This window comes from Diceros bicornis, chromosome 32 (genome assembly GCF_020826845.1).
Source record: "Diceros bicornis minor isolate mBicDic1 chromosome 32, mDicBic1.mat.cur, whole genome shotgun sequence".
Taxonomy (NCBI): Eukaryota; Metazoa; Chordata; class Mammalia; order Perissodactyla; family Rhinocerotidae; genus Diceros; species Diceros bicornis.
In genome coordinates this window covers 3,375,869-3,388,700 of record NC_080771.1, presented here as the reverse complement: position 1 = coordinate 3,388,700, position 12,832 = coordinate 3,375,869, and the positions used below count along the sequence as shown (strand labels likewise).

The 12,832-nt window shown below is 55.7% G+C and overlaps 1 protein-coding gene across 1 annotated transcript in view; it reads left to right on the top strand.

The window, feature by feature from the left end:
- Positions 1–12,832, top strand: part of ZNF423 (zinc finger protein 423) — a 321,581-nt gene that overhangs the window by 187,391 nt on the left and 121,358 nt on the right. Inside the window, exon 5 of the mRNA XM_058527768.1 lies at positions 6,317–6,401. Coding sequence (XP_058383751.1) covers positions 6,317–6,401 — 85 coding nt within the window. The remainder of the gene's footprint in view (positions 1–6,316; positions 6,402–12,832) is intronic.

The window sequence follows — 12,832 nt, the reverse complement described above, 5'->3', positions numbered from 1 at the left end:
TCCAGACTGAGGAGATGCCAGGTGGGTCTCAGGAGTGTCTTTCCCTCGAGGGCCGCTGCTGGCGCCACTGGCAGGAGGCAGGATTTGGGGAAAGGCACCTGCCGCAGGTGCCTGCTGGAAGGCGGGGATGTTTGCTGAGGGAGTTTCACTACAGGATCAGAACTGGAGCCTGGGACTGAGATTCTGAAGGGGAGAGAGAGAGAATGAGAGAGAAGTAGGGCTGGAGAAAGTGAAGGGAGAATCCTGGCTCGGCGCCCCACTGAGGCCCAGTGAGCCGGGGAGCCTGTCCGGGATCACCTGGCTGCAGAGAGAAACGCCTGAACGAGGACAGCCGTGGGGCTGGCTGGGGCCTGGGGGCTCTACTCAAAGATCCTTCTGGAGCAGAGAGCTCTGTTTAGGGGCGGTACACCCCGCCCTCTCAGGGCCTTTACACCGAGCTAGGCCTCTAGGCAAGGGTCCAACAGGACACCCACCCGGGGCCCTGAGCACAGGCGCTGGTCACTGCTGCCCAACTCTGTCCCCCTCAGCCTCAGCTTGCTAGCTGGCCACTGTGGGTGGACTGGGGGAGTGGTTGGGCCCTGGAGTCAGATGGGCTGGGTTAAAACCTCCCTCTTCGAGATCCCACCTGTGATTTGACCTCTCTGGCCTCGGTCCTCACCTGCAAAGCCAGAGGGCAGTAGTAATAACAGCAGCCATAGCGGTAGCAACGTGTCTGTCTCTAAAGCTGACAGCACTGGGGGGCACGGGGGGCCATTCTGGTTCTTCAACCAGCGTCTGCTCTGACTGCTCGGTGCCTTCCTCATCAGTAGTTAAATATTGTGACCATTTTCCCTGCTGACCTCAGCATTTTGTGCAGAGGCTTCAGTGTGTAAAGGAAGTGCTGGGCACATGGTAAACATCATTTGATATTTTTCGCATTTATAGTCACAGCTCACAGTTACCAAGGGGTAAGGGTGTGCCAAGCACTTAATATCTGTTCCATGCTTACAACAGTCACTCTACAGACAAGGACACAGATGCGCAGAACCATTAGGTGCTTTGCCGCGAGCCCCCCCACTGTCAAGAGGCAGAGAAGGGATTTGAACCCAGGAAGTGTGTGGTGTCCCAGCCGAGTTCTTGGCCAGCCCTCGACCCAGCACCTCTGCAGCCCGTCCTGGTTGCAGGAGGGGAGAGGCCGGCTGGGGTGGGGTCCAGGGCGGTCATCCCCCACGCTCAGGCAGTAGGACAGTGTGGCAGGGCTGGGCCCCTGCACGCCCTCCTCTCAGGGGCACCCCAGCCCCATCCCTGCTTTTTTCAGCACTGCCTCCCAGTGTGCGGGGTTCCTGGCGGCCACGGGGCTGCTTCTGGGGCCTGCAGAGCCTTGGGCCTGTTGGAGCCTCCTCCCCCGTCTCTGCCCTGGATCCTGCACCAAGTGCCACTTCATAAAGCCCCTACTGTGTGGGCACAGGCTCTTATGTTATTTCCATGGCAGCAACCTGGGAGCCTTGCCATGACCTCTGTTTTGGTAAAGAGGGGATCCAGGCTCAGAAAGATGGAGCCATATACCCGAGGATGCACAGCTGTGGGTGGCAGCGCATGGATTCATACTCAAGGGGCTTGTTTTCTGGGAGCCCGACAGGCCTTCCTCTCCCTGTCCCAGGCCTTGTGAGAGAGGAAGGGAGCTGACAATCACATCTAGAGGCCTGGGCAGATGGACCGTTTGCGGAGAGGAGCTAGACAAAGCCCGGGGACCTCCCCAGCGGAGGCACAGCCTCTGGGGCCTTGCCCCCTGCCTGGGCACGCCTGGGGGCAGGGGCCCAGCTGTCTGTTAGCCCACCTCTCCCTCCCCCAGGACTCACACATGTAAGAGCAGACTCTGGGGGCTGTGCAGGAGCTTGGGGGCTGGCAGGCTGGGCCCCTCCGGAGTGTATCCATAGCAACCAGCTCTCGGAGGACTGGGTTCCCATGGGGCTGAGGCTGCTGTCGCCTGGAGCGTGAAGCGTTGAGGTTTCTACCTCCCCCTCTGTTTATGTGTAATAACAGCATCTCCCCAACTCCAGGCCAGGGTGGGCAGCCCCCAGCCCTCCATCCACTCGCCAGATCCTCACGGCGCAGGTGGGGCAGACTGGGGGCGCTCACACCCATCTTACAGCAGGGTAAACAGACATCCACGTGAGAGGCCTTTTCCAGGTCACATGGGCTTCCTGTCACCTAGACCAGGACTGTCCAGGGCGGTCTGGGGCAGGGAGCTGAGGATGGCTGCTCAGACAGTGGGCTCTGGAGGGAGCCTGTCTGGCATCGGATCCCAGTTCCCCTGCTCAGCAGCGTGGGGCTTGGGCCAAGTGGTTTAATCTCTGGAAACTCCACTGTTTCCATCCCTAAAGTGGAGCTTGCAGAGGGATTGTGAGTGCTCAGAATAAACAGTGCCTGCACACAGTAGGTGCTCGCTAGGTGTGAGCTGTGATCACGGTCATGGAAATGCGGTAGCTCTGGCTGTCTTCCCCCTCTCTCTTTCCCTTCTCCTCTCCTGCCTCCACCCCTCTCAAGTGTGTGCCCTTTCTGCCTGGGCCCCTCTCGGAGGTCGCTGGGGCCACGCTAGGGCAGGCCACCCTGGCCGCAGGCCCTGGGGCTCAGCTTTGGTCTCCCGGCAGGGCCCCGGGGAAGGGGCTTATGGCAGAGGAGACGCTCTGAATGCCAAGTTCTGTCTTTCTGTAATTACGTCTCCTAGCGGTGCCTGAAGCTTCAGAGGACGAGGGGGTCTCTGGGGGCTAGAGAAGGAAAGACAGACCCAGAGGAGGTGTTGGGGTGAGGACTGGGGGCCGGCCAGGGTTGCTGCAGGAGGGAGACGGAGTGAGAGAGTCTTCACCTGCTTCTCCTCGTCCTCGTGTCCCACCAAGACAGAGGACTGGACGGCCCCAGCCGGGTGCCCCGCTGCTCTGGACCTTGGGCACCCCTGGCCTCGTGTGCAAGGCCAGAAGGGCCATCTTTGTGAGGGGCCTCTGGGTATATACATGCCTTAGTGAGTGCTGGTGCTGGTGAACCTGTGTGTGTGAGAGTGTGTGTGCCTGCGTGTGAGTGCACGTGTGTACACTATGCGTCTACATTGTGTACATGAGGGTGTGTACCGGGTGGGTCTGCGCATGCACTTGTGTCAGAGCTGCTGGTGCATCTGTGGGCACATTCAGGAGTGAAGGGTGAGGGGTGAGGCCATCAGGGTTCCAGTGAGAGAGGGGGGAGCCATCTCTGGGGTTGAGGTTGGGTGTGTCAGCCAGTGTAAACCTGTGGTCCAGAGGGGGTCTCCACTTCTCTGAGTGTGTTGCACCCGTGTGTCTGTGTTACAGGGAGCAGGTTGCTGGGGGGTTATGGGTGTGCCCATGAGGGTCTTGGGTCTTGTGTGTTGGTGAGTTGGGGTAAGAGAGTGTACGTGTGTATGCTCACACGTCTGTGTATATGTCCTCGTGTGGGTCCATGCCTGTGCTTGCAGGCTGTGTGTGTGTGTGTGTGTGTGTGTGTGTGTGTGTGTGGACACCCAGGATCTTCTGGCCAACAGTTCCTTTGACCCCTCCCTGGGGAATCCCTGGCGCCTGTTCCCCACCAGGCAGGGCCCAGTTAGCTGGCAGTCCTCTTGTGCCACCGAGGATGCCCATATGGCAGAAGGACATTTAGGGGCAGCCTCTCGTCCTGCCCAGGCACCTGTGATTTATTTTCCAAGCACAGTGAGCCAACTGCATTCACCTGCCCTCAGGAGGAACCACCAAAATCACTTTGATCATGGACTGTCCCCGCACTGATCTGGACCAGCCATGCTTCCACCCAAGCAGAACCATGGAGGGGAGCATGGCCTTCCTCATCCATCAGGCCTGCCCTGGCTTCCTTGGCATGGAGCTTCCTGGGGTGTGCTTCATTCTTGCATTTACTGTTCATTCATTCATTCATTCATTCATTCAAGGGGCTCTTATACTTGCCAGGGAGAGTGGGTGGGGGACACATGTGAGAGGGCAGGAATGATTTTGACAGTGGAGAAACCCAAGGTCATTCTTCTCCAGGAGCACGGACCTGGAGTTGAGCTGAGATGGGGGTTTGGGACAGCATCCCCCCAGAAGACCTCAGTCCCTGCAGTCTCTCCTGGCCTGAACGTCTCCTCTGCCTGTTGTGAGGCCGGACAATGACAATCACAATAAAAGTTAAATAACTATTAGGCCCTCCCTCTGGGCCAGGCCCTGTGCTGGGTGGTGAGGACCCAGGATAGCTGAGTCACCTTTGGCTCGCTTTGTCCCTTCTGCCCTAATAGAGTGCTTTGCACATGTTATTTTGCAACTTTGCTCATTTGTTCAACGAATGCTTCCTAAGCACTTGTCTTTGCCGGCCATGGGACCAGAACACGTCCTGGCCCCCTGTGTGCTCACAGTGCAGTGGGGGTGGGGGCGGGCAAACAAGTCAATTCGCCATAAGAGAACCACGTGCTATTAACTAGATGCTTTCAGCATAAGCTCAGGGGCCTGGGGAGGCCCTGAACTCACTCTGGGGTGGGAAGAGAAGGCTTCTCAGAAGAGGTGACATTTGAACTGAGTCCTCAAGGATGGGGACAATATTCCAGGTGGAGAAAACAGTGGAGGCAAAGGCCTGGAGGTGAGATCAGGCCCTTTAGGCCACTGCAGGTGTGGGTGGAGCCAAGGTGAGAGCTGAGACAGCTGAGCCCCCTGGTGGTTCATCTTGCCTGCATAGTGGAGGGTTGGGCATGAGTGCTCAGCCAAGACGTCCGAAGTCCTTCTCCAGAGGTTGAGGGAGGCCCCATCATCCCAGGAGTCGAAGTGGTCTTCAAAAAGCTTGGATATTTTGAATCCCAATACCACCCCTCCTCCTTCATAAAAACCCACAGCCACAGCCCCTCCTCCACTTGGGCAACACCACCTCTGTGCACAGTGGGCTGGTTTCACGACCACCCAGGCTTAGTTGTTGAGAGTGAGCTCCACCTTTTGGAACTGGTCTTCAAGAAGCTTTGAAGCTTCTTATGATCTCCATTTTTCTGCCTCTACCCACCAAAGGCAGCTGATAATAGCTCCCTGTGTGTAGAAGCCAGCTGTAGGATCACCTGGGGCCTTGTGTGCCTAGGGCAAATGAGGAACTCCTCACTCACCCCTGAGCACCAGAGTTGGTGGGCACAGTGTCCTCTGCTTGGCCACGTGGTTCTTAGGGGGGTAAATAGATGAGAGAGTAGCTGCATGGTAGATGAAATGGTGGGGGGATGGGTGTGTGTGTGTAGATGGATGGATGGGTAGACGGATGGATGGATGGGTAGACGGATGGATGGATGGGTAGACGGATGGATGGATGGGTAGACAGATGGATGGATGGGTAGACAGATGGATGAAGAGACGGATGGGTGGATGGATGGATGGATAGACGGATGGATGGGTAGACAGATGGATGAAGAGACGGATAGGTAGATGGATGGATGGGTGGATAGACAGATGGATGGATGGGTAGACAGATGGATGAAGAGACGGATGGGTAGATGGATGGATGGATGAATGGGTAGATGAAATGGTGGGGGGATGGGTATGTGTGTGTAGATGGATGGATGAAGAGACGGATGAAGACACGGATGGGTAGATGGATGGATGGATGGATGAATGAATGGGTGGGTGGATGGGTGTATGTGTGTGTAGATGGATGGATGGGCAGGTAGATGGATAGATGAGTAGACGGATGGGTGAGTGGGTAGACGTGTGTGTGTGCATGTGTGTGTAGATGGATGGATGGGTAGACAGATGGATGAAGACACAGATGGGTAGATGGATGGGTAGATGGATGGAAGGATGGATGAATGAATGGGTGGGTGTATGTGTGTGTAAGTGTAGATGGATGGATGGGCAGGTAGATGGATAGATGAGTAGACGGATGGGTGAGTGGGTAGACGTGTGTGTGTGCGTGTGTGTGTGTGTGTGTGTGTGTATGGATGGATGGGTAGACAGAAGGTAGGTAGATGGATAGATGGGGAGATAGATGGGGGATGGGTAGATGGATTTGAGCATGCTCCAAGCAGGGCAGCCTCCCTTAGCTTCCTTTCCGTGGTTTTGCTGTGTGTCTCACCCTGGAATGGGGCAATTTCCCCAGGTCTAGCAGAGGAGCAGTTCCCTTGGAGTGTAACCTGTTCCTCCTTTCCCCAGGCTGGAGAGCTGGATTCAGAGGCAGGTGGGGAGAGAATGGCCTGGAGAGATCTGGGAGGGGACCGGGCCATTCCGGAAGTCTTGAGCCAGGACCTCCAGGAACTTTTGTGTTCTGCTCTTTTCTACATCCTAACTGTCTAATTCCTTTCTTTTTTGTTTTTAAACAGAAAAAGACATACCAGTGCATCAAGTGCCAGATGACCTTTGAGAATGAGAGAGAGATCCAGATCCACGTTGCCAACCACATGATTGGTAAGAGAGCGTTCCTCCCACCGTGCTGGGCCGCTCACCGGGGTCTGGAATTTGCGGTGCCAGTCATCATTTCACTGGCTTTTAGGGCAAAGGATGGGGTCGTTGCTGCTGTTTCTGAGACATTTCAAATGGGAGTAAAAACGTCAGAGCTAGAGCACTTTCTCCACCTGAGCCTTCTCGTCGCAGTGCCACTCACATTATGATCAAACTTTTGACAGTCTACCATTTCCCAGCATAAATTTCTCTCCATTTCTGAAATGAAGTGCTTTCCAGTTGTCAAGCACTTGGGGGCAATTACGCTTAGATTTCGTATGTCATGACATGTAATAGATTTAACTGCTCACATTTCCCCACTAAACGTGGTGAATTCCTCAGGCACATTGTCAAAACAGAAAGCTTACAGAGTTATTTCGGTACTTTTCCCACTCTTCTTCAAGTGGTTTTGGGCTTGGGAAAATTCAGCCTTGCTAGAAGAGGAGGCTTCAAAGTCCTATTGTGTTCCCTCTTGGCCCGAGGTGTGGAGGGAAGCTGTGAGCTCTTACTTGCCTTCCGTGGGTGGGTGTGGTCTCCCTGGCAGCTGGGATGCCATCACTCAAAGACAGGGCACAGCTGGATTTCTGGTGGGCACTGGGATGACCCAGAGAGGTGGTGAGTTTGGCAGTGAGGGCCTTGGAAGCTTCTGGAATCCTGGTGCCCTGGGTCTTGGTGGAAGTATGATCACCTTCTCCAAGACCCCCACTGCCTGAGCCGTGAGGCTTCAGTCCCGTGTTGAGCATCCTGACCCTTACTTCCTTTCCACTTTTCTTCCTTTAGCATCTTTTCATTATGGTCTTAACAACAGCCATGCCAACAGAGTACTGTTTTACAAAACCCTTGATTGCACACATTAAAAAATCCATTTACTGTAGAGCTCAATGAATTCTCATGAACCGAGCACACCTAGGTAACCAACATCCGGATGAAGAAGCAGACCGTTCCCGCATCCCAGGAGCCCTGCTATTGGCCCCTCCAGCCCCCCACCCCCGCCAAAAGGTCCTCACCATCCCGATACCTACCAGCATAGGTGCTTCTTGCTGTTTTGGACTTTATATAAATGAGCTCCTAGAGTCTCTGCTCATTCGTGTCTGGTGCCTTTAGCTTATTTATATCATTGCCTGTAGTTGGACATCATCCCTTCTCACTGGTGTATAATATTCCATCATGCGGACACATGACCGTTTATCTGTTCTACTCTTGATGGGCATTTGGGTAGTTTCCATTCTGGAGTTGTTTCAAACAGCGTGCTGCTGTGAACATTCTGGTAGGTTTCTTTTGGTGAACATATGCATGCAGTTTTAATGGGAATATCTCTAGCACAGGATATGGGTATGCTCATCTTCAGTCGATACTGACAGATTTCCAAAGTTGTTTTATGAACTGACGCTCCCCCCGGCAGGGTATGAGAGTTGCTCCGCATCTGTGCCATCATCCACGCTTTACATAAAGAGCGATTGAAAGGCCCTGTGCTCAGGGCGAGTAGGGCTCCCTGGTCCCCACCAGCTGCAGCCTTGCATGCTCAGTGGGTTTGGGTGCTCAGCATCCAGTGACTGGGAGCGGGTTCCTTGAAGGCGCAGACTCGATGGTGTCCAGTGGTGAGGGGACATGAGGAGCCCGAGGAGCCTGCAAGGGGCAGGTAGGGCCCTGGGAGTTTGGCCTGACAAGGAGATTGGTGCCTTTTTAATTTCTTCTGTTTGAAAGCCCCCTGCTGAAGGAGAAGAAGGAAACCCCACCCTGTCAGTCACCGGCTGCTGAGAGCGCTTTCACGGAGTGTCGAGGAGGTGAAGATGAAGATGTCTGAAAATGTTTGCTCTGTAGCAGGTGTTAATGTGCGCTCCTGTTTGTAAGCATGAAGGGCGAGAGCCTGGCTAATTGGACCACAGTGATTTCAAAGGTGGTTCTCCCCCTCCCTTCTCTCTTCCACCTTTCCTTTCATGCAGAGCCTGGGAGCTGTGTGTCCTCAGGTGGAAGGCGAGGGTCTGTTCTTAACTAGAGTTAGGGGAAATCGGAAGGGAGGGTTTGATGGGCCTTTGGGCCTTTGTGTGAGCGGACGGCCGGACTTCCCCAGGAAGGAGTCCTGTCGGGTGGCTGGACAGGGCCCCTCATCCGCATCAGCTTGGCAGTGCTGTGACCTGGCCTGGTTTTCAGGACATGTGGGAGCTGGGGGCCTGGGGAGCAGGCAGCAAGGAGCTGTTGGTTTGAGAGCCTGCGAGTCCAGACGAGACGTGTATGCAATTGCACAAAGTCTCACCATGCAGGCCCTTGGCACGTGGCCGTGAGGCCTGGGCTAAGGACCCCTGTGTGAGCTACACTTCTGGTGGCAGGGTGTTACCTCCTCTTGTTCTAACCTGCCCTCCCCACCTGCTCGTCCTTCCCTGGCCTCATCAACTCGGTCTATCAAAGAATATAGACTGAGCACATGCTGCATGTACAGAGCTGGAGTGGTCTCTGTGGGTGTTAGAGGGCGAAGGGGACACGGTCCCTGCCCCCAGAGACCTTACAGCATCCCAGAGAGGACACCGCAGCACTACCCCGTGCAGTGAGGGGAGGTCACATTGGGTAAGGATGCTAACAGCTGCTGTGCACTGAGCCCCACCACATGCCAGGTCCTTTACGTGGGTGCTAGTTCTCCGTCTCATAGAGGAGGTTTAATGGCTTACCCAAGTTTCCAGCCAGAAAGTAGGGGACTCAGGGTCTGAATAAAAGCTGGGCTTTCTCACTGTGTGTGTCTCCCCTGCCAGAGCCTGTGGTGGGAGAGACCCAGTGCTGTCCTCAGAGGTTCCCTGCCCATGGGGGAGCCTGGTGGGCATCCAGGTGAGCTCAGCTTAGTGAGGTTGATGCTCCCGGAATAGGGCCCACTGGATCCAAAGAGGTCCATCAGAAAGGCCTGGGCGTTGAAAGATGAAGAGGAGTTTTCTCTGTGACAGTGCCATCCCTGGCAGAGGGAGCAGCCTCGGCAAGGAAGGACAGTCGGCAGAGAGCGAGGCCCTTGGAGGGCTCAGTGTCAGGAGGAGGGGTTCCTTGAAGGATGTGTTGTTCTTAGGCTGAGACGGTGGGGAGCACCGTCTGTGGGAGGCTTGTGGGCTGAGCAAGGCAAAGAGGCAAGAGAAGAGGAGGGGGGTTTGAGGAGCTGGAGGAGCCTGACCTGGCCAGGATGGAGGTGTCTCATGTGGTAGCATCGTGGGCAGGGAGGGTGGGGAGGTGGCTTGGGGCCAGGCCACAGAGGGCCTTGAATGACAGGTTAAGGGGTTTGGGTTTGGACTTGACCCTGTAGGCCAGGGTCCGAATCTGGGGTCCCCTTGGCTGATGTTTTATTTGACTTTCTCTTGAAAAACCAGAAAAGGTGGCAGCCGGGGCCCTGCATCCTCACACGCACAGTTGTGGGAGCTGGGCAGCAGCTGGGACTGTGTGTTCCCGGCACCACAGTCCCCACCAGTCCCTATTGTATTTTAGGGGGATGCTTTGCTCATTTGTGTCCCCAGCCTGGTGGCTGTGGGCACCTGAGTTTGCAACTTGGGCTTACACACTAGGGAGCCTTTGAGGGTTTTGGAGCAGGGTATGGCCTGGACTTAGCTGAGTGCTTTAGGGAGATTAGTCTGGCCACAGTGCTGAGGGGAGATGGTGGGAAGAGAGGCCCGCCTGGTCTGGTCCAGAGGGGTGGGAATGAGGCTGGGGAGAAGAGAGGAGGGAGGCGATGGAACCACCATTTGGCTGTGCTGTGTGCCTCATTGGCCCTGGTGGCTGGGGAAGGTGCAGGGGGCGACGGCCGGAGGAGGGAATGGAGAGAGGCGGGCCAGCAGCCCTGGCTGGGGCTGGCTCTGCAGTGTCAGTAAAGACTGTTGGGGCCCAGTGTCCCTGTGGACAGCTTCCCCTGCTAAATGGCCCGAGCCCAGAGTGGCGCCCGGAGCTGGCGAGGGTAAAAGCCCCCCTTAGTGGCACCAAGGGGACTCAGCGGGTAGAAGTGGCACTGTTCAGCTTGGCGGCCTTCTCATCAACTTGGGGCACTGGGGTCTGAGGCAGGGCTCCCTGGGGACCCAGCCTGCTGGAGACCTCCCCTGGGGGATGCTAAACTGGCCTTTTTATGGCGGGGGGCCTCTTCGTGGCTCTGCAGCCTCCAGACCCTGGGAGTTACGACGACTGAGGGACACGTCTCCTTGGAAACATCTCCCAGCCCCCTCTCCTGGCTGATGCCGCCCAGGGAGAGATTCGGAGCCCGTAGACAGGCAAGGGTCTTTTGAAACCTTTTCAGCAGCGGGGTCTCCTTTGAAATCCCCCCTCCCCACAGAGAATGAGGCCCCCTTCTCTGGGCTTGCCCCAGCTTTTGAAACGGTTTTAGACACCCCCTTCCCCAGCTGGCACATCAGAAACTTGGAACAGTCCACAGCTCTGTTCTGCAGCCTCCTGCCAGGATGACCCAGCTCTGCCCAGCACCTCCTCCCCACCTCCCACGGCCCCCACCCACCCAGACTCTGGAAGGATGGTCCGCCTCAGAAAATGGCTCTACTGGAGGCCCCCGCCTTGAGCTCCCCAGGGCCTTCTGAGCCAGAGCTGAAGGAAGGCTTGTAGGGGGCCTGGCCCGGAGGCAGAGCCCCCTCCGATGGCTGCGGAAGGGAGGAGCGTCTTGCCATGTGTGTTGAACATGTACGTACAAGGCATGCACGGCCCTCCTAGGGCACTTGGGGCCCCAGACCCCGAGGAAGCTGACTTGCCGGGGGAGGCCTGCCCTCCCCTCAGCTGCCTGTGGACATCTCTCCTCTTAGGTCATGTGGGTGGATGTCTGGATAAGGGTCTGAGAACTTGTCCTTGAAATAACGAACTTGCTATGACCCAGGTTGGCCCCAAGGGAGTGACTCAGCCTCTGGGCCCTGGTGTCCTTACTCCGGGCTTCACGGGCCCCTGGGGGGAGCCCCGAGGAGGGTCCGGGCTGGGAAGGGACGGTCCTTGGGGAATCTTGTCAGGAACGTTCGCCCTCCGAGTCCTTGGAAAGTGGTGCGGACCCTCTGGCAGGCAGCCAGGCCAGAGCTGGGCCGTCCCGGTGGGGCGTTAGTCATCCTGGAGACGTGATTTTCCTGGTCACGTCGGCCCCTTTCCCTGGGTGCCTCCTAATGGCTGGACTCTGCTGTCAGGGGTGAAGAAATGGGGGGCAGAAAAGGGGGGCATTTGGAAGATCAGCCTCTCCCACCTCCTGCTCAGGCCTTTAAAATGCCCCCGGGCTGGGCAGGTGGCCCTTGTCTGTCCTCCTGCCCCTCACTGTGGCAGGGCCGGCCCTGGTCCACCTGGAGGGGGAGGGTCTGCTCAGGGTTTCTGTGTGTGTGTGTGTGTGTGTGTGTGTGTGTGTGTGTGTAAGAGAGAGACACACAGACAGAGAGAGAGACAGAGAAATTTTCTGCCTTCTAAGTCGTTAAGAACCACGTCCCTGGAGACACAGTGAAAGCCACCTTGCAGACTGGGGACCCCCTCTTTCTGTGGCCGTTTGCACACCCAGGACCCTCGCTGAGGGCCCAGCCTGCAGCGTTTCGGAGGGGAAGGAAGGTCTGGTGTAGAAATCCGTGTCTCACCCTCACACTAGAGGCAGACAAAGCCCCTCAAATATAACTGAAGAGAAAAACACGTGGAATGGAAAAGGAAAAGAAAAGGAGGTGCCTGTTGACTTTCTGCCGGGAACACGCTGCTGAGCGGGGCTGTGTCAAGCTCTTCTGTGGTGCTTTTGATTCAGGTAACACCAGACCCCAAACATCTGTCTAACCTTCACATGTGATAAACACGTCTCCCTCGCCCGGCAGAGGTCATGTTTCAAGTTCTGGAACTGTTCTGTCAGAATAACAAGTTGTACAGAGAGCCTATAATCCAATTCTTTTTTATTTACTTATTTATTTTTGCAAAACCCCAAGAAGGGCATAATCACGTTCTCCCCTAGCTGTCCCCGAGGCCAGAGGACTCTGTCCCCCCCGACTCTGAGTCCATTGGTTGGTGTAAGGAAACCGTTGATCAAGCACTCTAGTCTATAGAGAATCTTTCGGTTCTGGATTTTAAAATAGTGGAAATGTTCTGATTTTCATTCCTTCTTTTTTTTTTTTCCCCTTTTAAGAGGAAAGGCCTCTGTAGGTGAGGTTTCCCCTAATAGTAACCTCAGATCTGTTAACATGATTGAGCACCTCTATGGGCTTGGTGAGGAACCTCTAACCAAGTTGGGAAGATGGTAACCTAAAAGGGTAAATTAATATCATGTCACTAGTTAAGATATGGAAGCTCAAAGAACAAGTGTGTTGCCCAATCTGGGCATTCCAGGAAAGCTTCCTGGAGGAGGTGACACCAAATCAGGATCTTAGAAGGTGAAAAGTAAGGTGGGAGGGGCATTCCAGGCAGAGAACACAGCATAAACCAATTCACAGAGG